Source organism: Pholis gunnellus (assembly GCF_910591455.1).
Source record: "Pholis gunnellus genome assembly, chromosome: 5".
NCBI lineage: Eukaryota > Metazoa > Chordata > Actinopteri > Perciformes > Pholidae > Pholis > Pholis gunnellus.
In genome coordinates, this window is record NC_136531.1 from 6112539 (window position 1) to 6137409 (window position 24871).

A 24871-nucleotide genomic window follows, 5' to 3' on the forward strand; every position below is an offset into this window, starting at 1 on the left:
TTTGGAGAGGTTTATTTATGAGTGGGGCCCGGTTGTGTTCATATGGTTGCGCATCACAAGGATGCACATGCAGGCGGTTTGACACACACTCATGCCACTCGTTTCACGCTATGCTTTTTAGCAGCAGTTGGTGGCGGGAACGTGCAAAGAAACATGGCAATGCAACGCAGAAGAAGACGGCTAGCAAGCGAACGCGAATAAAAACAATGACCGATTTTAAAATTTGCTTGGTGAATGTTTCATGAGGAAGGAAATGCACTCAACATGTTTGTTAGTCCTCAAAGATACAATGTTTGTTTTGGTGAGGAACACCGAATGGAAACATAACTTCTGTTATACTCCAAGCCTGTGAAAAAGGTTTATCTCTGTTTAAGTGCTGGATTTATGTTGTGTAACTGGACTGAAACATGTGTTGGCTGTGGGCTCAGGCTTCAATAAGTCAGGCTGGGACAGTCTTGGAATATCACAAACCCTGCAGTACTTTTACCCCAATAAAAACAATCACATTGATCATATATTTAGCAAACAAGCAACTCTGACAGGAAGTAATAAACCTGTGCATGTATAGCCTTTTACAGCTTACACTGTCTGCAGTGAGATCAAAGTATTGACTGCCTGACTGTCGTGTAGCTGCCTGAAACAAATATAGGTGGCAGGCTGAAAGTTCTGTAATTCGTGATACTTCTGTAATTGGCACGTGAACAAAGGGATGCATTCTCCAGAGCACATACTACCTGTGGGTACATGACCACCTCCTAACTTTTCAACTGTTTGATAAGCCAATTACTGCAACAGGCATTCAACCCCAATCAATCATAGTTAGGGACGTGTTTGACAAAGTTGCAGGACTTGAGGGACCAGCTGCTATCGCCGCTTCGCTGTCTGACATCAATCATCTCTCAAGTGCAAACAATACCGAGGAAGTATGGGATTTTTGAGACGCTTTTTTTTCTAGTTGCTGATAACACAACAGATTTCATCAATTTCTCCTGACAGTTCGGAAAATAACCATCCTTCATGTGCCTGTATATGCATTCATTGAGTATATCAATTTTTGTGTCTGTTATTCTCTGCTTTTTTCATCTGTCTTTCCTTATTGTTATTTTTTTTAATCAGTGGAAATGTTAACTGGCCATTTATGCTCAGCTGCAGCATCGGAATAAACAAATTAAATAAATTCGAAGACATTTCTTTTTTAAATCATGAAAAGTAAAAGAAGTTAAGATGTTGAAAGTAGTTGCACAGATTAGCTGTTATGCCACTCTTCGTAATAGACATCTACAATAAGTCATTACACTTGCATACATGCATAGTAGTGTTCCTCTCCCCCATCTACCCTACAGACAGGCAGGCCATATGTGCTAAGAGCGTAGGCACATGCCTCGAGGCATCCGCTATCCATGTGCTTCACATGTTCTACCGGAAGAGAGGCGCAGAGGGGAGGAAGGTGGGAGAGGGAAAGAGATGGAGAAAAGGGAGATTTGAGTGAAGCTTGTGTCAGCGGCGTACTATGTTGGTGTCAGTTCCACTCCTCTTCCTCCATGTTAAGAAGTTTCTCTCTCCCTCAGAGGGCCCAGCTGGTCCTGAGAGAGAGAGAGAAGGAGAGAGAAGGAGGAAGACATAACAGTAATAGAAATAATAGAGAGGCAAGTGCAGATATAAGATGAGATAGAAAAAACGGCGGCAAAGTGATAGATTTGCTAACATAGCATTTCATGCAGCGGTGATGTCCAATTACATGCCACGGAGAGCCGGGTTCTGTGCGTGCAGCGCTTCCATTCAACCAAACAACAGAGCTCTTTCTCAATATTTACTCTTTGTCCCCTATGACATTTTATTTAGTCTGCAGCTTACAGTGCAGAGAGAGTTGAAATGGCAAGTCATTGATCATGCTCAATATCGAGCTCAGAGCCCATCTCAAAGTATCCTGGTGCTTGTTTATTTGAAGATCTTCCTCTCCCGGATCATTTACGGATATCTCTTCCCAACAAAGTCAGTAGTTTTTGTATTTGGGGATTTTATAGTCACCCCACAGCGGCTGAGATCACTGATTAGCTACCTTCAAGCTGAGAGTGTGCGGCTAATTAGCGAAATCACTTGATGTATTCATTAGATCCTCTATCTGGAGCAGTAAGCAAATCTTCTTTTCATTGCAAATAATTGGACATCACTAATAATTACATGACACACACACACACACACACACACACACACACACACAGATGTGAGAGTGGGGCTCAGTTTTCAGACACTGCCTCTTCAGTTGTGTATACTTCAATAAATTAGTCTTTTCCATATTGTGTTGCTGGAATTTGATATTCAGTAATTGTGACAGTTAGTGCATATTAATGGGGAGGCTGGCGCCCACTCTTGGAGCCAGGTTGGGGAGTGGAGCTCGTAGTCAAGCTGTACTCCTGGCACCTGTTGTTCAAATAACCCCCATAGCCCGTCTGAGCACAGCCTGAAGAAGCAACAGGAGGCCTCTGTCTTGTGGCCTCACCACCTGTGATATTGGACGGAGGCACGAAGAGCAACACTGGATGTCTTCTAGGTGGAGATACAAGAGTATTGGACACTGTAGCCTACATTCCAAGTCTTTTGGTATACCGAAGTGAACGTTGTGTTTCTCATGGCATTAAATCAATCCTGTTCAAGACAGATTAAGGATTTCCTTTGTCCCCTCTGCCCTCTTGACTTCTATGGGAAGAGAAGAGAATTGCAGCCGTGGTGTGAACAATATCCAGCTTGGGGACATCATTGTGTCTTTGCTGCAAAGCGCAGATGGTGCTGTCCCTCTGGCTTCATCAGCCCGCGACCTCTGATGTGCAGTTGAGCTTTGTACTGCCGAGTGCCAAGCGGCTGGGGGAAAAGGGTTAGCACCTTCAAATCTGAGGTTGTGGTTCTTTCACTAAACAAGGTGGCTTGCTGTGTTTAGATAAGAGTGGAGCAGCTGTATTAGGTGGAGGGATCAGGCTACCTTGGGGCGGGGGGAGGGGGGGTCATATTCACGTATGAGGGCCAGGTGATTGACAGGTTCTGTTAGCAGCAGTAACAATGGAGCTACACCAGAGAGTGTGGTGGTAAAGAAGCAGCAAATCCACAAACGCCTCAGTCCTCACTGGTGGAATGAAACCGTGTACATTCTATAGAAATGCGGGTTCTCCGGAGGTTTGGTGGTCTTGTTCTTTGCGAGATCAGCCAACATGGTTTTTGTGTCCAGTCAGGATGCGCCCATTGTTGGCGTCCCCTTGAAGGAGACCCTGAGTCAGACCAAAGAAAGTTAGGTGATTATATTTTTACAACTGGCCTGAAAAACCCACGAGATACCTAAAAAGATACTGGAGGAAGTTATCCGGGAAAAGTCTCTCTTGTTCGTCATGTTCCCACAAATATAGCTGCAACCTTGAATAGAACCAGCAGCGATAGAAAATAAATGGATGTTATCAGTTTATGCTAAAGCAGTAATTGTTGTATGTGAAAATAAGCAATAAGCTTCCCTACCTGCCCAAACTAGAGCTGAAATGGTTTGTTAATTAACTGATTATTGGATCAACAGTCATTGTAAATTTAATATCTCCTGATTTTAGACATTTAGACATTCAAGGTTTCCTAAGTTGTGTAGATCATATGAATAATTGTTTAACCAAATGAATGAAGGGAATATAAAAAGGAAAACCAGGAAACATCCAGAGTTCGACTGGAATAAGACTTCAGATGAGAGTGTGGAAGACAGTCAAGGTAGGCAGTGGGATTTATTTTTCTACTTTTATCCAGATGAAGTTGAGTGAGTATGCATGTTATTTTTCATGAGATTTTCCCAGCCAGTCAATAATTCACACCGGCAACCTTTGAGTCATAGTCCCACTTCTCTGACCTCCATACAGAGCTCTGACTCACTTCACATCATATTTAATATCCAAATCAGGAAGATGTGCGACAGAAAATGACAAAATCTTTTTTTTGACAAATGCTTTCAAAAGCAACCGTACTGTTAATCCCTTATGATATTAAAAAAATAATATTGTTGAATAAAATTATACTTCATGAGTCATATGTCACGATTCCTCCTATTTTTACAGGATGCTTAACATTCCTTGTTGAATCAAGTATGTTTGATATTTTCCTTTTTCATCCCCTGCTGTCGTGAATGTGCAACTGAAGCTCAATTCTCCATTTGAGCTGCTGCCATTGAACTATTAAATATTTTGTGCAAAGCCTCAATAAGAAAGTATGAAGAGCAAAGTTATGATGAGATGAAGAGACAGAAACAGACTGGTGAAAGGATAGATGGAGCAAAGGAGAGAAGAGGGGTTTTTTTGTGTTTCTGTGGTGATGCCCACTTTGGCAAGTCAAACTCCCTTCACTGCTCTGCTCTGCTCTGCTCTGCTCTACTCTGCGTGGGTTGTTGCTGTATAAATAACACTCTCAGAGCAGATCTGAGAGAGAGAAAGAGAGAGGATGAGGGAGGCAATAACAGCAGAGAGAGAGAGATGGTGAGGGAGGCGGGGCGCATGGGAGAAGATGGAGAGAGAAAGAGAAGGATGGAGGAACACAGTTGATCAGAGTTGCATTAGATGTTCAAGAGGAAGAGTGAGCGAAGAGAAAATGAGCGGGGGGAGGGGTGATTGAGAGGGCTTGTAGAATAATTGAACCATATATGGTAACAGTTAAGTATGAGGTGATTTGAGAGGATGGGAGAGAGAACGAACAAGTGCGAGAGAGAAATGGATGTGAAGATGTACAGTATGAACCCTGTGTGTGTGTGTGTGTGTGTGTGTGTGTGTGTGTGTGTGTGTGTGTGTGTGTGTGTGTGTGTGTGTGTGTGTGTGTGTGTGTGTGTCATGACATGGACCGTCTTAGGCGGTACTTGTGTGACACCATCAGCGTTAGTCATGGGAAAGATGATTAATCGTGTAAAGATACTGCAGCAGCTCGTCACTGCCAAACAGCAGATCCCGGATCATTTAGCTTACATGCACAACAGCTAATTCTAACGGAACGTTTGTCATTTGAATTCAACCTCAACATATTTACAGTGAGACACACACTTCACCCTCACTTTGTCCAAATAAGCAGTGTGGAGTCGGGGCTTGACATCAAGCTAACATGGCCCTTTGAGCAAGCAGCTGAGATGTTTTATTGACTCACTCGTCCGGAATGGAAAATATAGGGCTATTAATAAATGAATAATTAATGACAATTATTACAATTTGTTAACGTAAAAAACACACAATTAATATGCTCTCCTCAAAGCCACTCCATTGACAGTAATTTTACCTGCTAATCATTGTAAAAAAAACAACACAAAACTCATCAAAACTGTCTTGGTTAGTATTTTCACACTATCATCAACTCTGGTTTCTTTCTACAGAGGCAGTGCATCAGTAGTGTTGATAATGTATTACCAGCTGTTAAGAGCTTGTGTTGTAGTGACGTTAAACAGGTTATAATTCCCTCTCTAATATTGATTTCGTTTTGTCGTGAAAACATCTCGCTCAAACAACTGTAGCCTCAATTTTCTCACCAAAAACTGAATCTTACAAGATTACATTTAAATACATCATGATAACTCAATGTAGCATCCTTTAACGTTAGCTGTTAGCTTTTAGCTCCATTGTTTAGCCAAGCAGTCCTGGGCTGCCCGCCGGTTGCTAACAGCTGACATGTGACACAAATAGTTGTGCAACAAATGAAAGAAGAGAGATGAGAGAGAATTTCAAAGAGAAGTCTTTATAACAAACAGATAAAACCAGTGCCTGTTGGTGACCATTCATTTAGATTACCAGGCTATCGAGGTCATAATGCAGCTCTTAACTTTCCTTTTGACATTACTGTCTAGGAGCTATTTCCAAGTTCTTCCACAACAGTCCAGTTATCCACCCAAGAGCAATGATTGCTGCCAGGCAATAACATCCTTTGGGTAGATTACAGGAAAACCGTTTGGCTTGATCAATTAAATGGCTTACGGTATAGTGGCTAAGCCGAGATTTAAAGTAAAGCACAAGACAGGATAGTAATTAAGGTCTCTAGAGTAACACAGCAAGTGAAATAAGCACTGTCCAAACTTTCCTTCCTAAGCTTTATGTGGTATTGTTCACTGTGCAAGGATATTCAATTATTAATGCAATAATCTATTACGGCAGTCCATACATCTCTCCATAAAACCGACATTTTTACGAGCTACGCTGGTATTGTTTTCACCTTGTGAGTCTGTGTGTGTGTGTGTGTGTGTGTGTGTGTATCTTCATGGCAACATGTGGTCCTGTAGCTGGAACCAGGTGTTTATCCGTTTGTCTGTGGACAGATCTTCTCACAGCAATAGCGTCGCAACCACGTTAGATGCAGTCACGAAACTTTGAAGGTGTTGAGATCGAAATGAAAGACGATGGATTTGGTCCGAGCAAGGGCGCAGGAAGAAGGGAGTTAGGAAGTGGGAAAGGTGCCATTGCTTATTTACATTTTACAACATTGTTCCAAAATTACCATCGCTTCAATCTTGGAACCCATCGGATATCGGTCTGATGACGGATAAGCCTCAGGGGATTCTGGGGTTCTGGTGTAGCCAGCGGATATCCAGGCCAAGGCTTTCTTTTCTTTGCGCTGCTCATTGTTTACACTCTGATCAGCAACTTGAGATGCAAGACATGAGTTGCAGTTGAGAGACAACATGTGCGACCGGATTGTAGCCAGTTTACAAGAAAGTTTTAAACCAATAAAAAGCGAAGTCATCGTCAGATGATAGCTGTTGGGTTTCAAGATTGCCTTTCGGCCAATGCATTCTGTCTTGTTTGCTCCCCACACGGTCTGTTTACCAGCATTCAACCAAAGCCTGGAACGTGATTGGTTAATATTACACACTAAGTACAAATGGAAACTAGAGCGCTTCCAAAAACAAAAATCCTGTTCCCTACTGTTTATGCATATGAGTGCAGAATCTGTAATAGAGATTACTCTAGCTATGGACATAACAGTTTACAATACATTAATGTGCCTTTTTCTCCATGTATATTCAACACAAACATCTGGAATGTATGATTTAGTCTGACAAGTGTGTGATAAGTTGCCATTAACAGTGTGTATTGTAATAACTTTAATTGTCTGTGCCTTAAAACTTGAAAATTCCCCATCAGCTTCATGTTCATCCTCCATCATGTTTTCTTTCCTTGCATGTCATTTCTTGGAAGGTGGGTCCGTTGAATGTGAACAGCTGACTTTCCTCACTCACACTGGGTGAATGTTACTTATTCAGTTTTGGATAAAAGAGGTGCACTTGCGAGTGGGTAATCTAGAACATTTATATTCTAACAGACTTAATTGCTGAATTGTAAACCACATTTATTTAAATAAACTTGTTTTGAGGACAGAATTAATCACAACTATGTGAACATGCGATGTCGTAAACAACAATGAAACCATTATTAATTGCACCCTGGCAATGTGTGATTGTGTGTACGTAGCAAATGAGCAATATGGACCAAAATGGCCCACCTCACTGCAGCAGTTTAATGATGGCCAGAGGTGTTGCTGGGCTCGCTGTTGGTGATGCATCCTAGAACATTGTTCTCCAGACCAGTACTAATCAGCCGTTATTGGTCCGAGGCTAGCTAGCAGAAGATTTGGATTGGAGTAATCTGAGAGAGGCCTACATCACTGCAGCCAGTTAATGATGGCCAGCGGGGCTACAAGCCTGACACATCCTAAAAGATTGCATTACAGATCAGCACGCTGCAGATGCTTACATCACATGTCTAACTAGCTTCATATAGATTATCTCCACGCCTGATTAGTTTTACCGCTGCAGTTTCTGAAATTGTAATTATTCGAATATTCTATAGTTTCACTTCTTTACAAATAAGTCTTGTCTGTTGGGAAATTCATTCTTGACCTTTGGGAACTGTATGTGTTACAAAGTAATCTAAGCTTTAGAAAAGTCTATTTTCTTGCTTTGGTGGAGCGAATGTTTTTTTTCAGAATGGAACATAACATAATAAATATGGAACAACCAACTCAAATGTCATCTGATAATAGAAATCCAGATCAAAGTGACACCACTACAGTCTCAATAATAGCTTTCCTGTGTGGCAGCCAGCAGATTGCTATTATACATGTACTGGAGGCGGTAAGATTGTTGACCTCCGTTAGGTGTAAAGTGTCTCCTCTCCGGTTGCAGTGTTGAATTTTCTGGGTTTTCTTTGTGGCAGACCAGAGATGATCTGGACAATTCACATCGCGGCTCTGAGCAGAGATTCTTTATCCCGTATGAATGATTCGTGAATTCACGCACACAGTTAGACTAATCCATTTTGAATGGTGTCATTGTTTGAGCAGCGGGGCTCGCTTCTTCTGCAGGGGCAAATTCAGTGCTAGTACAAGTAAACGCTTGCCTAGCGCCAATACTGGCAGATTGGCGCTACGCAGGGCTAATGCAGGTGCCAAGTGGAGTGTTAAGTGCTAGCCGTGTGATGCGGGCCTATGCCTCCTGTTGCTGTAATGAGAGCGGCTCGTTCTCAGGCTCGCCTGGCTGCTGCTAATTGCCTTAATTGAGAGAGTGACCTACATCTGAGAAAGGCTTCGGTGGATCAGCAGAACAGCTGGCAAACCTGAATAAGGAAGGGGATGGAGGGAGGATTGAAAAAAAAAAAGGATTGGATTTAACGAATGAGGGAGAAATTAGGAGAGACAGAAGTGGAAGAAAGAGCAGAAAGAAAAGCGTGGCTAATCTGATTCTGCAAAGTTTTTTGAAATTAACATTTTAAGGCATTACAACCGTTAATACTGCTCAAACTTTTTTTAATTTTTCCGCACACATGCTTGGTTGGATAGTTTTTTGACTCAATTAAGCATTAAATGTTCCGTCTAAGCCAAACTCAACCAGTAAATGATAGCGAGGGGGAGAGGGTGGAAAATGCAGCGGATAAAAAGGAGTGAGGAAAGGGACAGGAGAAGGCTGGCGATGACATCATGCTTTTAGTGCACAGGCCGACCTCAGGCCAGCGCTGAATACACTCCTAACAGTCTTGTGTACTTCCCTTAGACTGAATTATTCAACACACTCCTGATGGAGAGACTGACTGTGACTGTGTGTCTCCAAATGTCTGGGTGCTGCGGTGCATGTGTGCATGTACATGCATGCATGAATGCATTTGTCTAGAGAGTGAGAGAGATGAGTGTGTGTGTGTGTGTGTGTGTGAATACAACTTTTTCTTCATTTGTGTGCTAGAAAGAGTGTAGGAGAGAAAGGCTGCTTGGAGTCATTGAATGGGGCTTGTGATGTGTGGGTGGCTGCTCAGTTTATGTGCAAGTGGGTGTGCACACACACACACACGCACACACACACACACACACACACACACACACACACACATTCGTCTGTCAAGTCTGTTGAAGTAAAAGTGTATATTCTGTGTTTCAGATCAGGTGGTTTGGCTAGTTTTGGTCCCTCTTCAAAAAAGAAATAGAGCTCAATCAATCCTCTTTCTCCCCCAAATCTCACCAGAGTGCTTGTCGATGTCTCTCCACCATTCACATACACACACACGGTAACACAGTGTCTCCCTCACTCTGAGTTTTTCGATTTTAAGCTGCAGTGCTCTTCTGTGTGCCCCCGTTTCTTGTTTTTTGTGTGGGTCTGCGTGGATGTGTGGTCTGTGTACTCTTTCTCTTCAGTGTGTGTGCGCACACTGTGTGTTTTTGCCCAGTGCGTGTGCGTGTTTCCGTTCGCGCGTGGACAGTGAGTGTAGGGGTTTGATCCTGTGCTAATGATCTCCCAGTGGCTCAAACTTCTGTAAAGTACATTGAGCAGGAAGGGAGAGAGAGAGAGGGAGGCAGAGAGAAGAGTGGGGGGAGAGGAGGATTTGGAAGTGAACAGAAAACGGTGCCTGATCATCATTATCATCATCATCATCATCCTCGTCATCACTAAACCCTACACGGCTCTTGTAGAGTAACCACCACCCCAGTCACCAGCACCAGAGCCTCCACCTATCTTGATCTGCACAGCTCTCCTCCACTCGAGCGGGAGCATCCGCTTTGGCAAAGTCTGCGTCGAGAGCTGCAGCATCAAACCGGCTGGTGACAGAAGGATGGAAGGAGGGGTGGATGGATAGACAGATGGATATAGAGAGTCGGCATGTGATGTGTGTCATACTCGCACTCTCCTCAGCACACGCATGCACACTAGGAAACGTCAGCCGCAGACAGTCAGATACTGGAACTGGGCTTTTTTTCCCTCTTGTTTCCTTTTATTGAATGTCACACAGAGGGGTTTTCTCGCATATCTCCCTCTCTTTTCTCCCTCCTTCTTTCTCTCAGTCTATCTCTCTCTGTCACTCTCTCCCGCCTCCCCTCCCTTCCCCTCCCCTCCCGCTCTCCCTGTCAACTCCCAGCTCATCTTCTTGCTTACATGGACTGTAATGCACTTTTGTTTTTCTGAATGTGTTAGCACTTCCTCCACTTCCTCCCTGTTCTTCCGAGTCTTGCCTTACCTCTCCTCCCCTCCCTCACCCATCTGGAAAAGATCTGTCTCACTAATAGGAGGGCCTGGTAAATTAGCCCTTCTATCCTTCCTCTCTATCGCTCCCGTCTCCTCCCTTCCTCTCTCATCTATCTCTCCAAACATGCGCTGCCCAATAGAGCGCACTCATGCACACCCACAGATACAGACATAAAAATACATACGCGCAAGTACAGATTTGCCGCGTTTCTTTGTCTCTCTGTTTGTCTCCAGGTTGGGTACAGGCTAATAGGGCGTAGTAGGTAATGGCAGCCGTAGCCTATTATCTCTGCTCTGCTGTCTAATAGCCACTGGCTTTAAGCATCTGCCATGTAGCTGCTCTAACTCCCCCAATGGACACTTAGCAACTTTGTGCATACACTGATAGTCACACACAGAAACACATGCACAACTCACCCCCACAGATGCACAGCAGAGATAAAATACACACTGCCAAAAGTCATTTGTGCATATGTGAGTGTGTGTGTGCACAGAAGTATGGTGTGTGTGTGTGTGTGTGAGTGCGGTTATCACCTCTAACACACCGTGCCCTGACATTCTGTGTGCTCTCTCCTCCTCGGGGAGCACTGCCTTCCTTTAATTAGTAAAGGAAAAAGATTTACTTATCTGATATTTGACACATTGGCCATACAAGCACACACACACACACACGCACACGCACATCGGCCCCCGTGTACTTCGACACCTATCCATTACCAGTGCGGTGGAATGCCAGAGCTGGGCAGCAAATACATTGTGTGTTCAGGCATGCGTGTGTGTGTGTGTGTGTGTGTGTGTGTGTGTGTGTGTGTGTGTGTGTGTGTGTGTGTGTGTGTGTGTGTGTGTGTGCTAGGGAGAAATGAATCTGCGCCCATCTGTAGACTGACCATTGATTTGCCATGGTAACAGTGGATGGTGACTGTCGTGTGAACAAAAGCGATGGGAACAAGTGGCTGTATTGTAGAGGGAAGGAGAAAGGGGGACATGGGGAAAAGAGAGAGCAGAGGTGGTATTAAACTGGAAAAACAGGGGGGTAAACTCAGCAGAGGCTGGACGAGAGAGGATTAACGTGCGTTAGCCTGTTGCTGGTTTAACTAAATGTAGCAACAAGATTTTCATGTGTGTATTCCAGAAAGCGAGAGCTTCTGCACAATAGTGTTGTGGGAGTGTTTTGGGTATAAAAAGGCTTACACAGACCTGAGTAAGGCTTATATATAATGAATGAATCCCCCTTCAGCTACCGTTTTTCTTTCCTCTGCAGAATTAGTGATTTGTCTAACCCCCCCACCTCTTTCCCCCGCAAACAATCTCTGCAAAACTCCTTCACCACATCCTCCCAGAATCCACCCTGCACCCAACCGACATGCCCTGTGGAAGCCTGTGTCATTGTACAAACTTATTCTGTGGGATTTAGTAAACATTATGCCTCTGCTGTCAACAACTCACTTAAGAAACACTGGGCTAATGTAATTTCAACCAAAACGGGGATAAACCAATATTTTAGTATTCAGCAGGGCCTGCAGCTCTTCTCTAAAAAGCTGAAAGACTAACACACTGTGAATTGTCTAATTAATCATCTGGCTTGTGGTATTCCTGCGCCAGCCAGACCCTTTCGTTCCGCAGTGGCACTGCACAAGTGCCCTGACCCCGAGCACGACTGGCTGTCCTGTTCTCGTACCTGCGGCACTTGGCCTGTTTAGCATGGTCCAGCAATCAACAAAGCTGAGGTAGCCAACTGGGATGGGCTGACTCACCCCTCGCTGACATTTTTACACCAGGCCTAAGGTTTCCAAAGTCCAACACAGTCGAGAGAGACAGAGAGAGTAAGTGAGAGAGAGAGAGAGAGTGGGATTTTATTTATTTTTTTACCCAAAGGCACTTCAGCTATAAATATCATACCGGCAATTCTCTGATTTGCCAATGAAGGCTGACAGAGGAGGGAGAAGGATGCAGGGTCTTGCTCAGTTCTTGAGCTGTTTTAAATTCATTCACCGATGGGGGGGAGAGGGAAACTGAGGGAGGAATAGGGTTGGCTGTGTCATTAATTTTCCATGTAGGGGGATGAAATAACATTAACATCTCTTTCTCTCTGAACTTCTATAAGTCAAACGGTTATTATTACTCAAACACACACACACACACACACACACACACACACACACACACACACACACCATAGATAGACGCACATCCTATTATTTTTCTGCCACACAGATGCATGTGTTTGTGTCTGTCTGTGTGTGTGTGTGTCTGTGTGTGTGTGTGTGTGTGTGTGTGCGGATGTCACAGCCCGGACAGACACTTCAGTTTTAATAAAGCAGAGGCCTTTCAGCACTCTGGCGGATCCTGCTGTAATCTCTTCTAAACAGGTGTTGTGATTAGCCTCTGCCGTGAGCAGCATTCTGACACTTGGATAGGCAGGGCCAACCATGCACACAACCATCGGCTACCACTCAGGAGACAGATTTAACTGCCGGTGCTTGGCAAACGCACTCCTGCCACCAAATACAATGTGCTTCGTCGAAGTTCTGCAAGAAATGTATTTTTTTTTCTGTCCTCAGCCAAATATTTGTGTCTTTTCATAACAATATTCCAGTTGATTCTTTGCATGCTGATGCAGCACCATATGTGAAAGAGTCAGCCCTGCAGAGTATGGCTCCTGATTTAAATGAAGCTAAAAAAGCATGGCTGTTTGTGTGTTCATCAACAAATTACAATATCAAAATAATATTGAAAACCTAAAGTTTACATTTTGATTCGTTGGCAGTTTAAGGAAAACAACCACTTAGTTTGCAGTGCTGTCAAATTAGGAATAATCCTCTTCCCAAGAACATCTGCATTGGAGAGTTTTGCTAATTAAAATCACAATGTTGTAAGAGCCTGTTTGTGCTTCCAGTTTCAACCAAAAAGGCTGTTTTACTTGCACATATTTTCTTCTTACTTGTCTGTCTGACAACAGCTTTATTTTTACTCCACAGTAATTATTGCATATTCACCCTTCTACCCTTTTCATGAAATACCTTGTGAAATATATTGACTAAATAGAAAATATATGATTTGTATCATCTTACTAGAATAGATTAAATTGAACAAATAGCACGAATTTGGAAAGAAATTAGCGGAACATCGGGGTTCCTTTTATTCACTTTTTGGTAATACTTAAGAATTATTAAATAATGGATTTATTTAAAAGAAACTCCTTTGATCCAACTGAACATGATGTTTCAGATGAAAAACTTAAATATGAGCTGCCGCAGTGGATGCAGTATTGCGTAAAACAAACTCCCAGATAGAAAAATAAAAGTGAATGTTGATGGTTTTCTGGGGAAGAGATATCTCACCTGCACGGTTCAATCATCTCTGGCACATTACCAGGAGTGTGACACCGGATTAAAATATCACTAATCTCCTGATAATCTCATCACGAATGATGATCAGACTTAGCTGATAAGTGTTTTTTGCAGCACTAAAAATCACGATGAAACTGTAAAGAATCTCGACTGACACGCTGACAGGAAATAAATATATTACATGGGTCTGATGGATGACTGTACGTTGTTGAAGGCAGCAATATGTCTGCAAGCTATTTTTAATGGATTTTCGAAAACAAATGTGAGTTTATGACTTCCCTGAGATAATTAAGGCAAACCTGCACTAGAACAGTGTATCAGTTTCTCACTGTGGCAAATACAGTGGTGGGTTTAGAGTTTTTTTATGGCAACAGGGAAAATGACACTAGTGTTGCACTCAAATGTTTTGCACACAAATGCTCAAGGCAGCATATCCCAGACAAATTAAGTATCTCAATGAGAGGTGAGTTCTGAATCTAAATAAACAATTTTAATTTTAATAATTTAACCATCGATTTAATACTAGTAATGAATTTAAAGCATTGCAATATTTCACTTTGAAAACTATTTATCTGAATTTATGTGGTTTGAATTCCTCTCTATAATTCTCAATAGGTTATTTAGATTTTTCACGAACATGCAACCGACCCTAAATAGAATTGATCGGACCTCTTGTCCTATGAATTCTGTTCTGTATGTAAGACCAGCAAGAGACGCTCAGATGAACGATAACCTGCACACTTGAATTTCATATCTTGCAAAAAGCACATGAACAACATGAAATTACCTTTTTGAAAGAGGGGAATTCAAACCAGATAAATTAAGATAGATTGTTTTCAAAGCAAATTATTTTAGTGTAGTTGACCTCTCATCTAGACCAGTGGTCCCCAAACTACGGCCCGCGGGCCGGATGCGGCCCGCCTCCACATTTGGTCCGGCCCCCTGAACAATACCAGAGACGCATTATGTTTTTTTTTCAGTCTGCACAATTAATCGAATTTTAATCAGCCAACCACCAGGGGGCGAACGAGATGAGAGCTGTCATGCGCGCACCCTGTAGAAGTAGAAGAGTAGAAGAAGTACTTGTGCTTAATTTATTTACACGCCGGCATGTCATGTCTGTCACTACATGGTCGCGCGTTTTCAATTCCCCTGCTCTCTGTATCGCGCACGGCGGTGTTCCGCCCCGATCCGCGCGCACGATGCAACGGTCGCTCACCTGCGAGTAGCACGCGAGTAGCACCCCCCCCCCCCCTAGGCCCTAGGTCAAACGATATGTTCAGTGATGTGGCCCTCACAGGAAAAAGTTTGGGGACCCCTGATCTAGACACTCAACTTGTGTCTGGGATGTGCTGCTTTAAGCTATTTTGGTGCAAAACTTTTTAATGTTAAAGAAGTAGGAGTTTACTTTTTTCCCATTACCATCAATGGCCAAATAAAAATATGGAACCCACCACTGTATTTGCAACAGTCAGAAACTAACACAGTCTGTTCTACGCCCTTCCTTTTCATACATTTCTGTCACGCTAATACAGTCCTCCCAAAACACCAGCCTCTACAGCAGGTCCGCTTTGACCCAGAGCGCTGGATAACTCGGTAGCAAAATAACTTAAGACTCTTTAAACTTTTGTGTGGGGAGAAAAGTAAGTGTTTGGTCTGAGCAGGAAAATGCGTTTTCAAGTGTCAGGAGACATGCTGCATTCCCATCCCAAATTACATTCTGAGGTTAGGTCGTAATGCTGGTCGCTTTGCCAGTCCGTGGCTGCACTGCTGTCCATTACATGCTTGTCTGAGTTTGTGGTGAGAGCTAATGCATCACCAGTCCAAGGCTATGCTAGCTTGGGGGCTCTGTGCCGTGTTAAACGCTATTCTGTGTTTGCTTGGGGAGCGTGAGGCTGTTAAATACTACAGTAGACTTAAGCATTGGGACTTCCGTCTTGTTAAATACTAAAGTAGTCTTTGTTAGCATTGAGAGTCAGTGTGTGCGAGCTAAATGCTAGTTCCCTGTCAATCCTGGGAATGGAGAGAGTTGATGTTCAGTTCGTGGATGTGGGCTTTGGGACTTGTCTCTGTGTTCTAAAACAGAAGAGCTTTCAGTGCTCATGGGGCCGCTGCTGGTTAGCTATTGAGGGACCTGCCTTTACATTCTGTTAATGTCAAGAGAATTTTTTATGCTGTGTCTCTGCTATAGAGGTTGCCGACTGTGCTCGATGTTTAAAGAATAATGTTTGATGTTACATGTTTGAGTATTATGCTCATTGAACTGTCTGAAGTTCAAACACCAAGAGATGAATGTGTAGATTTATTTTTGTGCCATTTTTACTGGCAATACTTTAAAAGGCGTTGGTAACATCAACAGCTCTCTCTTTCTCTCTGGATGTTCTTTGGCTGTGTTACTTCTGCTGGTCAAGTGACAACGGCTTCCTCTCCCAGGCTATAGGTGTTTGTTTGTAAGTGGCTTTCCTGAGCTAATTCTTTGTTAGCGGGTGGATTTAGAGCCTTGTTTGTTAGCACTGGGGTTTGCAGAACATCTGCTGAGCATTTACACAGCCTGCAGCCTGACTGCAACAGAAAACGTGTGCTGTGTACTAGTGGAGCATTTTAGTGCAGTTTTAGTGTTTTACAGGCCCTTGTTTAGTGTGCCTACCTTTCATCCCTCTAACATACTAACCTGCAGTGATTCATTTTTACTAATTACGCTGATAAGGTCCAACATTGCCAGGTGGGATTTAGCTTATAAAAACATCCACTCTAATACCCGAGGTGACCTTCCTAGGCTGGATTGTATGAATTTTTTAAAACACTAGAAAGGCAGTCTATCACCCCATATGCCCTTTTTATTCAGGGCATGTATTACACATAATATCACATGCTAGACTACTATAACTGGTATTCAGATACTCTGGTATGTTGTACTACATTGGTTTTAATGAACACACTTTTTGTACACCATACCAGCCTTTTTCACAGCAGACGTTTAACTTGTTCTAGCAGGACATTTGTATTAATGATGGTAAGGTTGGCTCTTTTGCATTTAATTGCTAGTTCACATGACTTAAGCCCTGATTTTCGTTATCGTAAGTTAAAATGATTCAAAGTCACTTAAAACATCGAAAGTGATTTTTGTGTATTTGTAATCTATATAGAAAACATTGTTCTTGTTTTTTCCTTTTTAAAAAGTAATTTTATTTGTTTGTTATTTATAATTTGCATGTTTATTTTGTTTTTATTGTCAACAATGAAGCTAAGATAAATACGTTTAAGATTTTCTTTTTAAAGTCAAAGTCAAGCCTCTCAGGACAAAAAACAAGATTTTGCATAGGGCCCCCAAAGAGCTAGAACCGGCCCTGCTAGCCGGCGACTCTTAATGTTGGAGGAGCTGCTGGACAAGATGCACTTGTCATGGGGAGAAGCGCAGCATGTTGCCAAGGACAAAATGCAATGAAGAGATCTCATTCCAGTCTTATTACCCATAGGGGATGAAGAGGAGTAAGTAATTAAATAAGACATGTAACATAGCATCGTATTTCTCAAACTCCATCCCTGGGACCAAAGTTCTTGTTGCACCTATAGGTAGTTCTGGATGTTTGGATGAATAAACATAAAACATAACTGATCTGCATGGGGGGGAAATAGTCAAGACGTGTGCAAAAAGGCTACTAAGTGATATGTGCCAACGACAACATCAATACGACTTCGACCACGTCCCTTCTCGCTTGTGTTGACCGTGTGAAAACCGCAACAACACTGTGTGAACAGTACAGCGATCTGACGACTATGAAAGTCATGTTGTGTGAAGTTGGCTTTAGTGTCCCATTAGGAAACGACACTTTGATATCTGGAACTTTATTCCTAAACTGAATGCAATCATCAGAGTCTTTTAATGCTTTAATAACATTTTCCTATAATGCTTTTACTGTTAAGACATGCCAAAATGTCTAAAGATGTTGTAAAATGTAGTGCACTGTGTATGTCACCTTTATGTGAGAAATGCTCAGTCTAATTATTTGGACAGCAGCAAATGATTATGTTTTCTCATACATCCTCCTCAAAATGCCCCATGAACGTGTTCCCTTGGATTCCTGCATGTCATGAACTGAAGTTCAAGTATTTACCAAATTAGTTTTAGGTGTTGGAAGAGACTTGATCTGCACTGTGTAGCCAGTGATTTAATATTCCATTCACCAGAATGATGTGGGTCTCTATTTCAAACTCTCTACCATATTATTCTGCATTTGTAGTACTGCCGCTGTAACTCTTTGCTTTTTTTGGGGGGACTTCACTTTGTTGACACAGAACTTATTTTGCTACGCTAGTTTTCTTGCACTTTTGTGCAGACTTAAGTGAGATGGTACTTAGCAGCATCTGGGGGCCGTACTTTGTCAGGCCAACTTAATGTAGCTGCGCCATTCAAACTGACCTACTGCATTAAATATTAATATAGCACATTGCTGGCCTCATCATCATCGTCCTCCTTACCGCCATCTCTTTCTCATTATTCTGCATACTAGCTCCATCCTCTTCTTTTGTGCTGCCCCATGTCATGTACTGTTCTACCAGCCTTTCAATTATTGCTCCTTATATCGGCTGGCTGCATATTTCTCTCTTTATCCACCCTCACTTCTCGCAGGACTCGGCTCCTCCCCCTGTAGCCCACATGACTCCTTCTCCCAACGATTTCTAGAAATGTGTCAGTTCCTCTCTCATTAGCCTGGATCTCTACAGCTTTCTCCACACTTTCATACTTTCTTCACTTGATTGCTGTAAACAAAAATTAAATTTGACATAAAGTAGCATGTGTCAGTGTGTGTGTGAGAGGGAGAGAGAAAAAGTGAGATGCTGTCTTACTATATGTGGTGTATTATTTAATGGTATGCTGGCTCATGAGTTAAGCTATATTTTGAGGGGCCTATGTCCATGTGTGTGTGTGTGTGTGTGTGTGTGTGTGTGTGTGTGTGTGTGTGTGTGTGTGTGTGTGGCTGCTGTGTGCATGCACGTGGGTGGATGTGAAACTACATGAAGTTCACTGTATTTGTATAATTGATGCACAATGTCATCAGTAAATCTCTAGGTAGAGCATGTGGGTTATAATGTGGAAATACATTAGTGTGTATGTGTGTGTGTGTGTGTGTGTGTGTGTGTGTGTGTGTGTGTGTGTGTGTGTGTGTGTGTGTGTGTGTGTGTGTTATAGCTGTGCATTATTCATACATGAGCTCCTTGGCGGACTTGTGTGATTTGATGAGAAGATGCAGGTCTGTGTCAACGTCTCTTTTTAGCCTTTATAATTCAGTAACCACCAGAAACTATCATCTTCCCCTTTCACCTCTGTCTTCTAAAAAAGATTCATTTTCAATTCCCCTCAACCTCTCCTTTCCTCCTCAGATTGTGAAGGTATTTAAAAGGAAACGTGTGCGTTATACCACGATGACAGGTGTAAATATTAAAGATGTTAAAAGCATGTAATGAACATGTATGGCATGTAGCAGCACTTATGCAATATCTTCAGCCTGTCAGCACATACGAGCGACTCTGTGTGTGTGTGTGTGTGTGTGTGTGTGTGTGTGTGTGTGTGTGTGTGTGTGCACATATATGATTCCTCACAATTTGACATCAGCTGTGTTTTTGCTGCATGTTGGGTTCAGTAGTAGCTGTTTTGAAGTATTTTGAATCCTCATCAGTGGGCTCAGACTACAGGAGCTTTGGGTCGATTTATCCCAGATTCACCCCTCCTGACAATCGGAGGACACATCTGGTCCGGGACCTCGGTTGGTACCGATGTTCGGCCCAGATTATCTGGTAATGTCAGGGGTTTACATATCCAGTCATGAACCTCACTCACTCACATGAACACAATGTGTGTATTTGTATTAATAAGGCTGGAACCAATTATTATTTTCATCATTGATTTCAGTATAAATTTATTTTTTCTAACATAAAATCCACGCAGCTCAAGGTAACATTAAAAAAGAAACTTTATATGCCTAACAAGCAGCAAAAAAGAACAAAAAATGATCACATTGAGAACCAGCAATAGTTTGTAATGTTTGCTTGATAAATGACTCAAAGGATGATTCTGGACTCTGGTTTATTATATTATATTCCAGCTGGATAACCATACAGGGTTCAAACCTTCAGGTTAGCCAAACATGTTTGGAAGAGAAAACAAAGACGAATGGCCAAATTATCAACCAAATGGCTGTAGGTTAACTGTTACAGTTAAGGTCCAACATTCTGGTTCACCTGCTACACTTGACATTGTAGTTGTGTGAGTATTCCGACCGTATGGAAAACTATATTTGTGCTAAATGATGCTGAGACCGATCATTAGGCCCTGCAGTGAGTATCAGGCTGTACAGTCATGCATCTTGTTGGCTTGGCCTTCTATCTACATTGTAATTATGATGCTAACCAGGATTGGCTGGCCCAACTGGCTTGATAGACAGTTTCATCTGAATGACACGATCCGCCCGGTAGTGTAGCGGTTATCCCTGCTTATCTAGCCAGTAGTCTTATAGTTATTACTTATATCAGAAAACTTTTCCACACCATTCTCTGACCAAATGCACATTCAAATGATAATAGTAACTTTATTTATATAGCACTTACCGTGACAAAGTGCTTCACAAGCAAGGACAAACAAAATATGACAGTCAACAAATGGAAATAATACATAAAATAGTGAAAAATAACTGACGAAAAGCACAAACAAAATAAGTAACATTTAAGAAAATAAAAAAAAGCTTAAGAGTAAAAGTTTTAAGAGCTGATTTAAAAGAGGGCAGTGAGTTTTCTAGTCTAGTTCCTCCGTTAATCTATTCCGAAGGATTGGAGCTCTAACACTAATGCCCTGTCACCCTTGATCTTCAGCCTTGACCGGGGAATAGCTAACAGCGCCTTATCAGAGGACTTCAGGCTACGGGTTGGTACCTAAGGAATTACAAGCTCAGCCAGGTAGCTCGGTGCCGTACCATGCAGTGCCTACAAAGTCAAGATGACCAATTTTAAAATGAATTCTTACACGAACAGGCAGCCAGTAAAGGGAGGCTAAAATAAGAGGCATACGACCGTGCTTTAAGTGATGTGGTTAAACGTCTGGCGGCTGCGTTGCGGACACCCAGAAGCTGTGTTATCACGTACTGGCCAAGCCATGTAAACACAGCATTACAGTAATCCAGACGAGAAGTGATGAAGACATGAATAACTCTTTGAAGATCATTAAACTTAATAAAAAAAAAATCATTCATGCGAAATTTCTCAAGTGGAAAAAACACGACTTGAGATAGCTTTTTAACATGAGACTGGAGATTGAGGTTAACATAACACCAAGGCTCTTAACAGTAGTTAAAACATGTTGTACTGTCCTTGAATCCTTCCCTCACCAAAGGAAAGAGCAGATACTCTGTGGCTTGAGCCTCCCATACATCTACATTGTATCGGCTTTGGCTTACCCACAGCGGCTGGACCCCACCGGTTTGGAAGGCAGCTTCATCTGAATGCCAGGGCCCCTTCAGTAGTGCAGCCACCATCACTGTATTTCTGCGCACTTAGATAATCTGGCTAAGCTGTTGTCTTGTTTACAACCGATCTGCTCCTCGGACTGCTCATATGATCTCGTTGGATCTTTGTTGCAATGTGGTGATTAAAAAGAGTACATAATATAATGACAACCAGTAATTCTCAAAACCACATAAATATGACTCGCGTTATTATGAGAGACGGGAATTATGCTTTAAACAATTACCAGGTTGTTTTGTCGACTGATTCATTGTCAAATCGATTGTTTCTGCGCTGATTTATATGCAACTGTCGGTTGTAGTCGTGTGAGGGAGTGGGCGGCTGCATGTTAGTATCTGTGCTTGTGTGTCCGTGTTATCTGGGTAAATCTGTGGATGTGCCTGTTGCCGCACAAGGAGAGATTTCTGTCTTTTTTTTCTAAACCTGAGTAAAGTATAAAGCCTCGCACGCACACACACGCACGCACACACACACACACACACACACACACACACACACACACACACACACACACACACACACACACACACACACACAGATGGAAACAGTGAGATAGATCTTTTTGAAGTACAATTTCATCCTCTCTCCTTCCCACTTTTCTCTCTTTTTGTGCAGTGAAGGGAGGGGAGTTAAATCTCTGTGGGGCTTGCTTTATGTGTGTGATGGCCTGAGCTGTGAGCTTTTTGTTAAACTGAGGGACAACACTAGAGGCACAATATAGGTTTTACACACACACACACACACACACACACACCTATACACACATGAAGGGGAAGGTGGTGGGGGCAGAGAGACGAGAGCTGACAGCTGATTCTCCATGTGTGTTTATAAGGGCTTTGATGTTTAATGTGTCACGTTCTTTGATGCCCTGTGTGGAGGGGTGTCAGCGCATGTATGTGTGCGCGTGTGTGTGTGTGTGTGTGTGTGTGTGTGTGTGTGTGTGAGTGAAAAAGAGGGACCTTGCGAGGAGGTTTGTTGTTTGTGTCAGTCTTGGTTTTTTCTCCCAAGACTCTCACTCCTTTTCCACTTCTTCCTGCGGCAGGTATCTCAATCTCACTCACAGGACTGGAGCATTTTTCTTCTCCTTCTTCTTCTCCCCTTCAGCCTTTTCTTTTTTTTCTGCTCCTCCTCTCTCCTCTCTGGTGGATGGGCTGTGTCGCTGTCTATTTGTTGTGCCCCCCAGGGGGGAACTCAGCTTACACTTTATGCAAACATGCATTCAGCAATCATTAGCAACTTATTTCACACTCACTTTGGGGTTCATTCTGTTTAATAGCTGCTTTTGCATTCGGTAATGCTTTCTGCTGCCTCTCGCTCTCACGCTGACCCTCAGTTTCCCTCCGATGATGAGAGAAAATGATTTAACTGTACATGGCATCGGGAATCAATGCTGGAACATTTGGAGGCAAAGTTTATATAGAGGATATCCTCTGACTTCCAATGAGACCGCTAAGAAATTAAGCCATATCTTTCGTAGTTAATGTACCACAGAAAAATTATGTTCAGCATTAAAGATTCTGATTAATTTTTCTGTGGTACATTTAATATACTCAGCCAGTTCAATAATACAGCCTCAGACACAATGAGCAACCAGGAAGAGCGTTGTTATTTGCCTCAATTAGGTTTTGAGACAATGTATGGCTGTTGTTGGCTATTAAGCGTCGAAGTGAATCAAACCTGTGAGTTATGAGGCCGTTAACGCCGGCCAGTAGGGCCCTCGTGTTGCCAGCAGTCGCTCTCTCTTGCAGTGCAGTCTGACTTGTTGACTCAATCTCTCAGTATCTCTTCCTCGCTGTCCCATTTTCCCTCGTTCGTTCTTCTAACGCTTTTACACTCTCTCTTATCTCAGTCGTACTCCGCGTCTGACTCACTGATTACAAAATTGAAAATGGTTTTAATTCCGCCAGGTTTTTCGAGTCTGATTTGCACTCACTCACTCATTCCAGCTCTTGTTTTTTTTTCTTCCTTTTCTTTCTTCTCTGCAATTAATTCAGTTCCTTAAGACAAATCTGCTGACTTGTCTCTGCTGCTGGCCTGTTTGTCATTGCAGGATGAGAAGTCCACGTTCTTCCAGTTCGGCGCCGCTCTGCAGCAGGAGGCTCTGCTCATGCTCTCCATCATGGAGGAGTATGACTGGCATGTTTTTTCTATCGTCACTTCCAAGTTCCCCGGGTACCAGGATTTCATTGGCACACTGAAGACAACTGTGGACCACAGGTAATTAATACCCCCCCCCCCCCACACACACACAAAAACACACACACACACACAGATGTGCACACGCTCACTCTCTGTTTTCATCCCTAACCTTTATTTACGGCAGCTGACAAGATTAAGTACCTTGTATTTTTGTAATGGTGTATTGTTACAGCTTTGTGCGCTGGGACCTCCAGAGCGTGGTGACTCTAGATGCTGTAGATGGCGACCCAAACTCTAAATCACACATTGCACTCAAGAGGATCCAGAGTCCTGTTATACTGCTGTACTGCTCCAAGGATGAGGCTGTGTGAGTGTATTTTCTGTCACTGTTTCTGTCTCTCTGTCACACTCTGCCACATTTCTGCAGTGAATTTTGGTTCACTCTCCGATTCTACTCCTCCACAGGTACATACTGGAGGAAGCTCGTTCCTTGGGCCTGATAGGAGCTGGTTACATCTGGATTGTGTCCAGTCTCACCACTGGCAACCCAGACTTTACCCCCGAGGTAGTGAGCCCCCATATGTAGTAACAGGTGGCCACTTCTGAATGGTTTGACAAGGCGTGCAGTGTTTTTAATTCCAGGCTTTTTGCCGGTCATCTGCTACCTCTTTCCTGTATATAACTACTAGGTTGTTACTGCTCCCCGCCAAGAAATATTCCGACACAAAACCGCTTTGTTTTCACATAGTTTTTTTCTGAGTAAACATATAACATTCTAATGAGTGAGCTTTAGAGGTGCTGGAAAGCAGGTTTTGTTTCCCGCGTATTGAGCTACACTAGCTGTTTCCACATGTTTGCAGTCTTTGTGCTAAGTTAAGCGAACTCTTTTGCATATTAACAGACAAATATTGTGGTATACATTTTTTCATCTAAAGCAAATAAGCATATTTCCCGAAAAGTGGAACTATTCCCTTGAGCCATATTAACATATCGTATTTTTAGTTTACTGCTTTGTTTACATTCGTCTCTCTCTGAAAACATTAGCTTAGCCCCTAAATAGGATGTTTCACAGCATTACATACACATTCACTCTCAAAAAGAAGAACAGCAAGGTAGCTCTTATCCAAATGGGATATGAATATGTGCATAAATAATTCAAAGTATAATCAGCTCAAGTGTTCCCCTCACATTAATACTCGAAATATATCCAATGCTTGCTTACCTTTTCTCAAAAGCCTCTCAAATGTTTATCCTCCTCCTTTCCTTGTCCATCATCCTCGAGTCCCTTTTATGTTGGGTTTTTATGTCTCTTTTTCAAAGATCTGATTCCACATTTTGTGGCAAACAAAATATTGTCGGCTAGATTGACAGACTA

General features: G+C 42.6%; 1 protein-coding gene across 1 annotated transcript in view; it reads left to right on the top strand.

Moving 5' to 3' along the window:
* grin2ab (glutamate receptor, ionotropic, N-methyl D-aspartate 2A, b) overlaps positions 1-24871 on the top strand; it is a gene marked incomplete at both ends in the record, with an annotated part of 90098 nt that overhangs the window by 39240 nt on the left and 25987 nt on the right. Inside the window, 3 exons of the mRNA XM_079159322.1 lie at positions 23408-23574; positions 23729-23863; positions 23962-24061. Of these exons, the coding sequence (XP_079015448.1) occupies positions 23408-23574; positions 23729-23863; positions 23962-24061 (402 nt within the window). The remainder of the gene's footprint in view (positions 1-23407; positions 23575-23728; positions 23864-23961; positions 24062-24871) is intronic.